Below are 13933 nucleotides of genomic sequence, written 5' to 3'. Positions count from 1 at the left end.
TGCCCTGTTCCAGGGACCAGAGCAAAGGTCCAAGGTCACAGCTGGAAGGCGCGGAGGCCACTTTCTCCAAGTCCATGTCGGGTTAGGAGTGGGGTCAGTATCTCACCTGCCAATCTCACGATAAAATTTCACAAATGAGCAGGATGAATGAAATAATCCAGACAAAATATTTTTAAAATGAGGCATGGCTGGATTTTCCAGTGCAAATGTATTATAGTTTAAGTCTCACTCTTTTAAGTTTCCTCTCCAGAGGATAAAGAAAAGAAAAATGATTGAGGTTCATAAATGAATGAAGTTATTTGAAAGATCTTGCTATTTTATTCAACCCCTGTTAAGAATTAAATAAAAAAATAGAAATTTAAGCCTCTGGAAAAAATTTAAATAAAATCCCAGATATGGTAAAGAATGAATTATGTGGACCGAATTCGCCCACGTGTACAAAACAGAAGCACACCGTTTTTAATGCTTCCCAAAATAGATGGAATGCTTAAAGCAATGTTGTATAGAATCGTATTTTCATATACATTCCATCTTTATGTAAAATTGCTAGTTTTATCTTCCTACCTGGGTTTAGAATTTAGTTTTCCCTTGATTGGTTTGCCTTGATTCGTCACCTGCTGGGTGCTGATATGATGAACATGAAAAGTTTGATACTTTTTTTAGCCTCTTTGCCTCCTTTTAGCCCATGTCCCCAGATAACCAAAGTGTGGCTGAATAAGAGAGTTGGGATGTCTCAAAATAAACCCACCCAATTCAGATAATCATGGTTTTAAGTTGCATGTTTTAAATGGCAATTTATAATTTTCTGATAAAGATGCAATTTATAATTTTCTGTCTCATCACATCCTCCCTTCCCCCAAAATGTCCTGAATTTCTGAGAGTGTGTTACCACTTCCAAAATACACATTCTCCCCTGTTCTGGCTTGACTTCCAGAGCTGTTCCAATTTCATGTCTTTTTAGTTTCTTCTGGGAAGCGTTATGCCCAGGGTCCACTTTCTGCCTCCAAAAAGTACACAGCTTTGGGGAATTTAGCGCCATCATAATCTCAGTACCTGCCATGGCCTGGGATCAGGTTCTGCGAAAAAGAAGCAGAAGTGTTTCTAGTAAAAGCCAGACTAGAAGCCCCGAGAATCCCTATAAAAGGAAGAGATTCATCTTCAGTCTTTTGGACTTTGTTGTTCTTTTTTCTTTAGCTACTTTTATTCCATTCCAGGTCAAGAGTTTGTTTACTAAGTCAATAGAGAAAGATTGGGAAACTGTCTAAAATATACAATGTCTTCCCACAATATACATCCATCAGAAAGGCTGGGGAAAGAATGTCCTGGACTGAGGTTAAGTACTGTGGCAAAGACTGGCTGGCTATTCAACGAACCCGTTTCCTTCTCCCAGGCAGACGGCTAATTTCATTTCCCAGGATCCTTTGTGGTTAGGTAAGGTCACATGACTCAGTTCTACCAAGAGGATGTGGGCAGAAATGAAACATGCCTTTTCAGTCATGGCGCCTGAAAACATCACACACACAGATCATCTTCGCTCCTTGCCCCAACCTTTTAAACCATAGATCAAAGTGGGAGGAGCCACCAGATGGAAGGAGGCTGGGTTAACATCCCTTTTGGACTTTATATGAACAACAAATAAATGTCTATTGTGTTTCTGTGTTGGACTTTATTACCACAACAAGTTAAACTTAACTAAAACTGACCTTGTAAGGAAAGATACCATGAAAAATTTTCAAGGATTCAAAATCCTAATGACCATTTGTTTTCTGTTGGCTAAATGGCAACAAGGGAAACTCTAATTTTTATGCGGGAAATTTAGTTCCTCAATTTCTCATTACTAGTTGCCAGGGAATGTCATGAAAACATGAAATTTCTTGATTGAAAAGGATCCTAAGTGCAAATCACCATTAAGATAGGGGAGAGGAGGGCAGGTGACCCCTCAGCATACTCAGTGGAAAATGCCATTTTGGATGTGTAAGAAAACCCTCTTACCTGTATTTTGGAAATACACTTCAGCTCGGACAGAGGATTAGCTGGTGCCAGTCTTTGCTGATTACTGTGTGAGTCAAATGCACAGTTGAGCTTTGGATGGTGTCTTCATAGGAAACCTTAAGTGAAGGATTCAGCTACTACTTGGATAATTAAAGGAAAAACTCCATTTTTGCTTCTGTGATTTGGCAGCAATAACTTGAATTATCCTGCTTACTCATCTCTATATTAGATGGTGTCCAGAACAAGCCTTAGCATATGTAATCATGTAAAACTATTCATTTATCAAAATAATAGAAAAGGAACTGTACATTTTGGCTTATGCATATATCTACTAAGGAAGTGATCATAACTCCAGTATTTGAACCAAAATAATTCTATAAGTAACCTCTATAGCACTGATACTATAATTATTGATAGAGAGTGATTAGAATTCAGGGACTCTGCTTAGCCTTAACTTTGGTCATTCAGTTTTCATTCATTCATATCCTTGATGCTTGCATGCGTGCTCACTCACTCAACTGCATCCAACTCTTTGCAACCCTGTGAACTGTAGCCCACCAGGCTCCTCTGTCCACGAGATTCTCCAGGCAAGAATACTGGCATGGGTAGCCATTTCCTTCTCCAGGGATCTTCCTGACCCAGGGATCGAACTTGTGTCTCCTGAATTGCAGGTGGATTCTTTACCACCTGAGCCACAAGGGAAGCCCATTTGATGCTTAAGGCACAATTACTAATAATTAACTAATCACTACATACTTGGAGGACTGGACTAAGGTGTGTGTGACTAACATAAAAGGCAAGGATTGCATGAGACAGAGGAGGAAAGGATTATTTCCTGTCTGCGGCATCAAGACAGGGCTTAGAAGCCTGAACAAAGGTTCAGAAGATGAAGAGTGGGTATAGTGGATGTGTGGGGAGAGATGAGAGTCTTCTAGACAGAGGAAACATCACAAGCATGCAGAAGGGTGGTACCAAAGCCTTGTGAATAGTTATAGGATATGGCCAAAGCTTACGCTGAATGGGGGGCGTCACTCATCCAGCCAGCATATATCGCTTGAGGTTCAGACAGTGTCTCTGCCCTCATGGCACTCGTACTCTCCTGGGGGAGCAGACCATCACCAAAGAAGCAAGAACATAATTCTAAGTGGTGATGGACCCTATGGAGGAAAATGGTGTGGAATGAAGGAGTAGATAGTTACCCACAAGGGAGGGGGCGATACTTAGAAAGGATAGTTATGGAAGGTCTAGGGTTAGTGGCACAAGTTAGAAGGGTCACTCCAGCATCAACACTGCCCCCCGCCCCCCACCATTACAAGCTGTACTGAGACCAGATTTCATCCAGTCCCCAAGTTTCAGTCTGAAGTTCTGAGACAGAGCTGGAGTAGCAGAAAACACAAGGGCTTCTGAGTCTGGTTTTGGGAGCCAGGAAGGTCTGGGTGGTGGTCCACGGGTCAACAATGAGGAAAGTGGAAGTTGCTGGAAAGCAGAAAGGACCACCATTGTTTTCTCTGATTTTGACTTATCTGTGTTTTTAAACATGATCTGGACTTCATCATCTGGTGGATGATCCACCAGAACCATCCTTTTTCCCTTTTCCACTGTTGTTCCTTTTTGAATAGAAACCACAGTCCTCTTGAACTCTTTGGATATTCTCAGTGAATAGAACCAGAGATTTTGCAGGGAAGGGACAGAACACTCAGTTTTAGTTTGAGAATGGGCAACGTCACCATAAACTAGTGATGCTATAATCTAATCAAAATGTGGGTTTAAAAGACATCACCTCCCTGGTTCAAGAGTGGAGAGCCTCCTCGCACCAGAGGCCAGTATGCAGAGGGAAAAAGAAGAGCAATCACATTAGCTGAATCTTCATTCCTTAATCTTGCCAAAGATAGCATGGGGATATGCAAACAGAAACCTAGGGCTGAGGTAACAGCTTCTTCACAGATAGAATGTTTTGAATACCTCTCAAGTCATGCAAGAAATAAGAAGAATCTCAGAAAATCAGTGTGAGGAGGCCCTCTGTCGGGGAGCATGTCTATTTAACACTTCCTCCTCAGATCTTGGGCTCATCACAATTTTTATTTTCTAAAGAGCACAGGAAGCGCTGCTTGAGGAAGAATGCCTATATCAGCACAATGATAGGGGTACTTAGATCTAATTTGGGGGGTCAGTTACCCCATCCCTCTCTTACTGACCTTCCTGCTAATGTTTACCAAAGCCTGGGTCTCACATTGAAATATTGAAAGTAGAGAATTGAGGTAAATACCTGGAATATCTAAGTTTGATTTATAAGATGATTGAAGAGGGAAGCTGGTAATACTATTTCTCTCATCTCTTTTGCAGCAATAATCCCAGAATACTATACTGAGAAAACATGTTAAATTACAAAGGTAAGACAGCTTATTGTGCTTCATCCTGTCAAATCCTGTATAGCTAGTTGCTTTACATCAAGGAAGAACGCAATTCATTATTCTATCTTGCCACCCACCCTGCCACCCAGAAGGTCCTATTTAAGGGCAAGACAAGTGTGATTTTGAAGAAAACTAGAAGATTCTATTTGTAGAAGAATCGTCTATTTTCCTTTATTGTTTAAGCACAGGAGATTTTATTAGCAACAATGAAAATGTATTCTACTGAAGTTGGATATTATATACTAGAAATTGGAACTCTATTTTCACTTGTATGTAAATTTCCACTACTCTGTCCTTTCTAGGGAAAACTTATCGGCCACTCAATTATAAACAAATCAAATATTGCCATGTATATGATAGCAAAGGGAGTTCCCTGTTGGCTCAGATGGTAAAGAATCTGCCTACAATGCAGGAGACACAGGTTTGGGAAGATCCCCTGGAGGAGGGCATGGCAACCCACTCCAGTATCCTTGCCTGCGGAATTCCATGGACAGAAGAGCCTGCTGGGCTACAGTCCATGGGGTTGCAAAGAGTCAGACGTGACTGAGTGACTAACACTTTCACTTTTTTACGATAGCAAAAGTGGCTTTGTGATTCACAGAGTTGGTGAATTCCATCAGCCTAGCACAGAAGTAACAGCAGGAAAAGTTGATGAAATCACAGAGATCCTTTTTCCAACAGCCATGTTGGTGAGACAAGGAATGTGTTAGCCAATGGAGCAATCCACTGTGTGTCCTGAGGTGGAGAGCTTTTTTCCATCACTTTTTCAGGTGACTGATGTGAGTTTAAGTTTGAGAAGCATGTTTCTACACATCAGAATGGAACAGAGGGGCAAGCATGTGCAGAGGAAAGCATAAAGAGTGCAGAGGCTGGAATTCTGGCAAATGTAGATGGGGAAGAGGCCCCAGCAGTAAAGGAGAGGAAGGCCAGACAAAGAAAGAAGAAGCAGAAAGAGGAGCGTCTTCCACAACTAAGGGAAGACTGTTTTCAGGAAGGGAGGATGAGGTGGAGACGTCCGTCCAGTTTGGCTGGGGGAGCAGTGGCAGGGTAGGTGGGTGGTGGTGACCTCTGAGGGAACAGAGCCCAGGGAAATGGCCAGAGGACGAAGGCTGATGGCTGCGTGGGGAGGAGAAAGGGAGCTGGCACATGGGCCATTCTTTCAGGAAGATTTGCAGCAATGGAAGGGATGCGACTCAATGGCTGTAGAAACAAAAGGAGGGGTGTGGGGAGGCTTTTACGGGGGACGAAATGATCAAGTTCATAGTTGAGAAAAGGGGCCAATGCTGTTTACAAGGTGGGAAGGAAGAGAATCAAGCACAGAGGTGTGGAGGAGATAAGGGTCTTTTATTTACTGAGCTGAAAGGGAACGAGAGAAGGATTCAACAAATATTTGTTGAGAACTTGTCACTGCCAGGCAATGTTCTCAGTGTAAAGACTAAAACGAAATGCTTGTTCTCCTGGAGTTCACATTCTAGCGAGGGAAACCAGAAAATAGGCAGATCTGTGGATTATTTGCCCGGTGCTTATGAGTGCTGTGATGACTGAAGCAAGGTGAGGAGGATTAGAGGGATACACGGTGGGTGTGCAGTTCAGGACCCAGTGGCTCCTCTCAGGAGGCTGATTCCGAGCAGAGATGGGTAGAAAGTGAGGGAGCAGGTCACGCGGGTCCCTGGAACATGCTGTTCCAGGAAGACCAGCAAACGCAAAGACCCTCCTCTGTAGTAGCTGTTCTCTGGGTTCCAGGTAAAGTAAGGACACCACCTGCTCTGAGCATACCAAGCAGGGGAGCGAGCGGTGGAAAATGTGGAAGGTCACATCAGGAGAAGAAGCCTGAAGCCACAGTCTGGACTTTTATACTAAGATGGAAAACAGTGGGAAACTCTGAGTGCAGCAGTGATCTGGTCTGAGTGAGTTTTTTAAAAAAGGGAATCTTGCTTCTGTGTGGAGAATGTCACAAGACAACAAGTGTGGGGAGTGGGGAATCACTCCAGTGATCCAAGTGAGAGCTGATGGAGGGGGTGGTGGGGCGTGTGAGAAGACCCGCATCTGGGTTTACGTCAAACGAACTGCTGCTGGATTTGCTGCTGGAGCAGGTGTAAGGCCTGAGAGATGGGGAGATTCCAGGGTGCATAAACACTGTTGGAAAAACTAGAGAAGGAAGAGGAGAAAGGAATCGTTTGCCTTTATCGGGTGCTTACTACGCATCAAGCATCATGCCGCATTCACTATTCTGTATTCTATCACTTAATCCTTCCAAAACCTCAGTTTATAACGAAGCAACTGAGGCTAAGAGAGGGCAGGCAACTGGCCATTTCATGGAGCAAGTGGTGGGTCGGGGACCGGGCCCCGCACAGTTTGGCTGCAAAGCACACTCCCTAAACCCTCCATGTGATACAACTTCTGTTTCCCCTGAAAAGTGAAAGATTACCCAGAGCTGGAGGGTGGGGCAGAGAACCCCAATTAGGGGTTCGAAAAGAATGTTGGCTGATTAATTGAAAAATATGCATCAAAAATTTAAATAAGTAATAAGATGACAATTGTAGACAATCCTTCCTTCAGGGGAGGTTGGTGCGGCTTGGGGCTCACCCTCCTGCGGCTGTCTGGGCCATAAAGAAAACGACAGAGCTGCCATCTTTCTGGACCACTGCCAAAGTGGTGTCCATCTCTGAGCAATCCCCATCGCTAAGTAACCCCTTCTGCGGTTGCCACAGCTGGCGTGGGACTGCCCCCCAGCTCCCAGTCCTATGAGACAAACATTCCCTCCATTTTGTTCAGCATAAACACTGACCTGAAATTGAGTGGGCCTGCAAGGTGAAAGTTGAATCATGGAATGTTTATTAAGCCAAGCAGTGGGCTGGATACTCAGAGGAATATCAGATTAATATAAGACACAGCTTTTGCCCTTGAGGGGCTCACAGTGTTGGTGTTTGGCTGGTGGACCACTCAACGTCCGGTAGGATGGAGAAACCAAATCTCCACTTTGGGTTCATTGTGCTGTACAGGGCGATAGGCCAGACGATGGAAAGGGCCTCAGTGCTGAGGAAAGGATTGGGCGGCTTGCAGACCCTCAGCTTGTGTGTATTAGCTCCGCGAGGAGCCTGGCTGCAGTCAAGGTGGCTGTTTGTGCATAAACATTGTCATTTCACTGGGACTGCTATTTCATCTTTGAACCTTGGCTTCAAAGGAACACTGACCTTATTCCTGCAGCCTGCCTTTCTTTGAAGCGTATGGCTTTGCCTTGCAGATTAAAGTGAGGACATTCATCAAGGAACGGATCTGGCCAACCGCTCCCCAAACTCAACCCGAAAACAAAGCCTTGAAAGGCTCCTATCAGAGCAGGAGGGGAGAAGGCTGAAGATGAAGGCTCAGAGCAGGGCACTTTCTCAGAACCTGTAAGGCAGCTCGGGGTTGATGTAGTGCAGTCCTTTGAGCTTTGGGCAACTTTACCCTGGGAGTTGGTCTATCTCTGCAGAAAGGGGTGAGTTAATGCAATGTTCCCAACCAGTCTTGTTTATCTTATTTAAAGCAGGCACTGTTGTCAATGAGGCCAGGGTGATCATTCACTGGGTACCTTTGAATTCTTCAAAAGCCATGTCAGGCTGAACCATCTGCAACTTGGCTGATGATTCTATCAATTTTCTTTTCTATTGCTTTCTTTTGTTCATTTCTTTGAAAAGAAACTGTTCAATCTTTCTCCCTGCTTCCCCTATCTAGATTCTGAGGACACAGACTGTACACACAGCTTTTTCTCTAATTTTTTTCTTTCTGTTCCCTCTGAAAATGGCAATAAGACTGAAGAGAGACATTTTAACTGGGAAGGTAAAAATAATGACCAAGCAATTCTTTAATTAAGAGGCTAAGAGAGAAAACTAAAGGAAATATCTCCCTCCTTGGAGGGAGAAAAACTGATGACAGGTGGCTATCAAAGGGCTTACTATCATATCTTTGAATATAACTTTTCTGCCGATCTTTTTGATCAAACAGAGTGAGTTCTGTTTGTGATAAAGTGGCAAAGCTGTGCAGAGGCAGAAAGGAAAAGATTGTCGAGTTGGGAATGTGTAAATCAATGGATGATGATAACATATACCCTACAGGCATTACAATATTGTAAAGTAGCCTTCAAATAAAATAAATTAATTAATTAAAAAAAGAAAACATAAAACATATAATCTACAGGGTTTAAAAAGTCAATGATCTTTATGAAGACATAGGCTAATTTTCAGAGTAAACTTTTTCTAGTTATTTGTCTTTAAAATAAGATCAATGGATAATTCTGGTCATCACAGTACAATTCTTTAACTTGCATTTTAGCTTAAGTCTCAAATAACTTTTTTCATTAAGAAATCCATGCAGTCAAGAATATCATTAAGACGACTTTGCAAGAAACCAGTGGTTCCAAACTAATTTTTTCACATAACCTGGTAGCTCATGTGGGAATGGAGACAGGTCTATTTTGAGTTTCAGTTTTAAAAGATTGAATAATATCTGCTTATTCATGTCCATATTCATGCCCATTAATTTACTACCACCACCTCCCCAGATTCAGGTGGGTCATGTGACTAGTTTTGGCTGATGGATGGTAAGGAGATGATAAGCATTACTTCTAGGCTGATGCTCTTTCTTGTTACCATGGTGACTGTGGAGGCCATGTGTTGAGACAGCCAAGCCTCAAGCCAGCAGAAGCCTGAGTCACTTCCCATGAGGGGAAGTGGACAGAGAGTTGTCCAATTTGTGTTATATTTGATATTAGACCTATGAGCAAGAGATAAACCTTGGTTTGGTGAAGTCACTGTGATTTTCCAGGCTTATCTGTTATACTGGCATAAGTTGCCTTATCCTGACTAACCCAGGACCTTGAAGGAAATCTAGTTTTACTTCACTTCCATCATAAGAATCCTTCCTACAGCATCCCTGAGGTAGCCCAAATACTTCTCGAACACTTCAGGAATAATAGCAAGTAATCTAGCAAGCAATTATATAATGTTTATCATAGATAGAATTGTTTCAGTCATAATGAAATCTTTTATGTCTTATTTTACCTAATTCTCACAAAAACCTTAGCTCATCAATAGCGTTTCCCTTATTTTGCAACTGGAGGAGCTGAAGCAGAGAAGTAACTTAGAGTTGAACAGATCAATGAAGACACTTGCCTAAGGCCACAGAGGGAGTTAAGCAGTATCCCAGGAACCAAGTCCAGGCAGCTGCTTTCAGTTTACGCCCTTAAGCACTGCACCATGGATAGACTGGAATCACATTTCCTTTTCACATTGACTATTCAATAAGACACAGAATCATAAAAACCCCAAAGGCAAGGCTGGAAATGACCGTAGAAGTTAGTCAATCATTACATTTTACATGGAGGAACAAAGTCACCCTCAAATCCATTTTTTCTTTACTGAAAAAGAAAAGTCTATCATTTCTTTTCAACCTAGCGACCCGGGGAGCACCAGGGCTCAGCGGAAGGGCATCAGGGACCATCAGTTTGGAGGTAGGTAAGGGCCTCTCTGGAGACTCAGATGGTAATGAACCTGCCTGCATTGCAGGAGACTTGGTTTGATCTCTGGGCCTGGGAGATCCCCTGGAGAAGGGAATGGCTGCCCATGCCAGTATTCTTGCCTGGAGAATCCCATGGACAGAGGAGCTTGGTGGGCTACAGTCCATGGGGTTGCAAAGAGTCAGACACAACTGAGCGAGTAACACTTTTTCAAAGACACTACGTTATCCATGTCATCCCTGTTCTAGTCCATTTTACATGGTAGGTTTCTGGGTACAAAGTGTATGTGAATCAAGTATTTTGTTGCTTTAATAATATTAAACAAAGATGGATCTCTTCATACTTTTACTGAAATAGTAGGCTCGCTCAGAACATCGCACTAAGCATTGTAGGGTTTCACATCAGCTCGGAGGTGGGGCAGGGCACATGGATGGTATAGCCCAGGGGCAGTTCTAGGGCCAGAATAATTTGCTGCTTCTATAAACACACTCACTAGATTGCTTGACCGCAAGATCTCCCCTAGTCATCACTGTCCCCTATTGTGGTATACAGTAGAAGCTCTATAAACTATATCTTAAAGATAGAAAGTGAAGTCTAAGAGCCCTTGATGAAAGCATATTTCAAAAAAAAAGAAAAAAAGAGTAAGCTCATTTGAGTCAAATGAAGTAGCACGTCTTGGCCGTGGAGACAGAGAAATGGCTGATCAACTATTGTTGTGAGTGTTTTCTCTGTATACTTGAATGGGAAGTGGTGAATTCCTTCTCCCCAAACCCTGGTGAGTAATGATTGAGGAAATGTATGAAGAAATGAATTAATGAATTAATGAATGAATAGATGGGCGTGGGATTAAAAAAAGAATATTAAATTGACTAGTTCATTCTCAGGGAAACAAATGACCATCGCCAGAAAGCATAGGCAAACGCACACCAAGGCAGGCTTCATTTTAACATGACTAATTAAACAAAATCCTCCAGATTTGCTGATCATATGAAGAGGTGAGTTAGAAAGTGTTTGTTGCTTTAAGAAAGCATTGCCCTGCTCACCCTTTCTGTGTGCTAATGTCAGTTCCAGAACATTTATGCACTCTGCACTATTACACTTTATGTACTATTAATGTGCACATGGCGTAATTTACAAATTGGGTACATTAAGACAAAGCAGTGTATTTGAGAAGGGGAGAGGTTGATGGGGCAGAAGGGAGACAGAGAGGGGTCCAGGAAAGGAATTAATGGGAGATGGGCTTGCTGCAGACCCTCTTACCTTTTGTGGTCCCATCTAGTCCCATGATGAGTTTCATTACTCTGATGATTTGCTCTGCTACCGGGGGGCTCATGGATGTGGCATAAGCAGCGCTATGGGAGTGAGTCCGTAAATAATCCACAAGGTCCTTTAACGAAGGAGGGAAATCCAAACAGAAGGCAAATAAATCTGTGTTGGTGGACCCATCTCCATCCATTACAGCAGAAGACATTTGATTCTTGAATGCGGTCTAATTTTCCAGGCGCAGGACTAAGCTATTTGTTTTTTCTACCCATTCTTCTCAGCCTCTCCCTCAACAACATAGAAGGTATACAAAACTAGGAGCTCCAGATTTGGAGTTGAGGTTTGTAAGGCATCTTCCCGACCCAGGGATCGAACCTGGGTCTCCTGCATTACAGGCAGATTCTTCACATCTGTGCCACCAGGGAAACTCAAAACCAGATGTGTAAAGGAAAAACAGCCTCCTAGACATTTGTTTGGGTATCCAGGTCATGCAAGCAGTGGTTTAGCATTCAGGAGGGTACAAAGAATATGTACCCTCTACACATTCTAAAGGATCTAAAATGTGTCTTTTTATTTTTGTCCTTGAGCATAGTACATGAGCTTGTGCCCATGAAGAAGTAACGGCAGGGAAAGTAACAAGATATGCAGACTAATATATGCAGCCAGGCTACCAGAAGGCAGAGGAGAAAGAGGGGATGTGCTGCTTGGGAATAGACATGGGAAGCTCCAGTGAGGCAGTGGGATTGTGTCTTGAAGAAAGACAAAGATAAAAAGAAAAGTTCCAGTGTAAGGGAGCAGCAGAAGGGAGAGGAGAGATTGACCCAACATGGAGGTGAGGACAAGATAAACTCCAGTGTGCCATGGGCTGGAGAGAACCACTGGGATTTTTGCACTGCAGTCTTTGGAGTGCTGACTCGCTGCAGGATGCTGGTCCCTACGGTGGTGGAAATGGTTCTCCACCAACATGCCTGATCAGCCTGAACCTGAGGTCAGAGGTAAGCATGCTGAGAGCCTGAAGGAGCTCCAGTCACCTCCTTCTACAGTGATGTGGTCAGGGGAGGCTCAGCGCTGGCACCCAGGGGCACTCAGCCCGCCTGGGAAGACATCCTCATGGCTCACAGCCCGGGACCCTCGGGGTGCCCTGCAGAAACGCTATTGTGCTCAGGATGGCTCGGAGTGAGCAGTGGGGTCCATGAAGCGGTGGTCACTTATCTTCCAGGATCATGAGACAGCTTAGAACCCCACTTCAGTGTCTTCTCAGTCAGTGCCTGGAAGGTGACCTGGGGGGACCTCTGCTTTGAGCAGACCGTCTCCTCCTGATCCCCCTGCACTGGCCACATCCACACCCACCTCTGTGCTTGGCACCATGCCCGCCTGTCACTTTTCCCTCTCAGGGTGGGTGTCCTGGTAGCTCACAGCCATGCGCCCTTACCCAGGCATTTTAACTGTACATTGTTCATCTTCCTATGAGCTAGTAGTGATGTAAGTAAAGTACCTGAAGTCACTGTGCGCTTTCCTAAATGCTCACGCAGTAGTCAGTGGCCTGCCTCCCAGGCGGCTGCTGGTGTGCTGCGTCTGCCTGGCCCCCTGGGGGACCAGGTACCTGCAGTCCGCCTGCCCTGCTCCCTTCGGAGCATCCTTGTCTGCAGTTCCCTCCCCGGCACTCTTGTTCCCCTGACTTTCTCCTGCGTTTCACGCTCTTCAGTCCTGATTTTTTGTGTCTTTTCCTTCTCCATCGCTCTACTCTGGTTTCCTCTTTAGGTCTTTTACTTTTAGACTCTCCATTCCAGTCTTTTCTTTCCTCTCTATTTCTTCCCTTCTTTCCTTCCCCCCTGCCTCCCTTCCTTCCCTTCTCCCCCCGACTTCTGTCCCCATCCCCCTTGCCTCCACGCTCCTTCTATCTTTCTTTCCAGCAAGTCTGTACAAGGAGATGCTCTGGACTATGCTCCATGTGCAGGAACCTGAGAAGGGGAGGAGGACAGAAAGCCTAGTCCCTGGCAGCCATTCTCCACTTGCACTGAAACCAAGATCAAGTTTTCTGTTTGTTCTTTTGTTTAGTGAGTCTTATAAGCATCTTCATCACCTGACGGAGGCACTGACCACATGGTACCCAAGAAGTTCACTTTGGAGCATGGAGGATGGGGGGAGCATCAGGGAGAAAGAGGTGGTCATTTTCCAGAGGAGCTGCAGCCAGGCTGTTCTTCATGCTCCTCTATGAGCAGAAGCAGGGGTTTTCTTTCTCTACTGATGCTGGATGCTGGGTGGGATGCAGGAAGAGGGATGATGTGGGCTCCTGTGGTCCAGGAAGGAGAGTTTTAAGGAGATGACTTGGCCTTGAAGGATGACTAGATTTGGATAGTTGCAGACGAGGGGAGAGGCATGGACATGGGCTAAAATTAGGAATAAAGATGGCATGTTAATCAGCACAGGATGGAGGAGCCAAATGAAGGTGGACGAAAAAAGCTAATGTCTCCAAGACAGGTAATGAGGGGTCGCTCCCTCCAGGGCAGGTCTGACCTCAGAGTTACGAGATAGGCTCTGGAGCCTGGATCACTTAGGTTCAAATCCTGGCTCTGCCGCTTGCTTATTTGAGACCATGGGCAAATTACTAAGCTTCCCTGTGCCTTAGTTTCCTTCTCTGAGAAATGGGATAACAGTTATACTTTTTTCAGGGTCATTATGAGGATTAGAGCTAACATGTACATGGTGCCTAGAAAAGCATCTGCTGCATAGTGAATATCTGGTGCTGTTGGTGGCTCTTGTTAACGGACGG

The 13933-nt window shown here is 44.3% G+C and overlaps 1 protein-coding gene across 1 annotated transcript in view; it reads right to left on the bottom strand.

The window, feature by feature from the left end:
- Positions 1-13933, bottom strand: part of SPTLC3 (serine palmitoyltransferase long chain base subunit 3) — a 143058-nt gene that overhangs the window by 28687 nt on the left and 100438 nt on the right. Inside the window, exon 9 of the mRNA XM_069547112.1 lies at positions 11158-11284. Coding sequence (XP_069403213.1) covers positions 11158-11284 — 127 coding nt within the window. The remainder of the gene's footprint in view (positions 1-11157; positions 11285-13933) is intronic.

Source organism: Ovis canadensis, chromosome 13 (genome assembly GCF_042477335.2).
Source record: "Ovis canadensis isolate MfBH-ARS-UI-01 breed Bighorn chromosome 13, ARS-UI_OviCan_v2, whole genome shotgun sequence".
Classification (NCBI taxonomy): Eukaryota; Metazoa; Chordata; class Mammalia; order Artiodactyla; family Bovidae; genus Ovis; species Ovis canadensis.
Note: the sequence above shows the minus strand (reverse complement) of the source record. Positions and strands in the feature narration are given on the sequence as shown.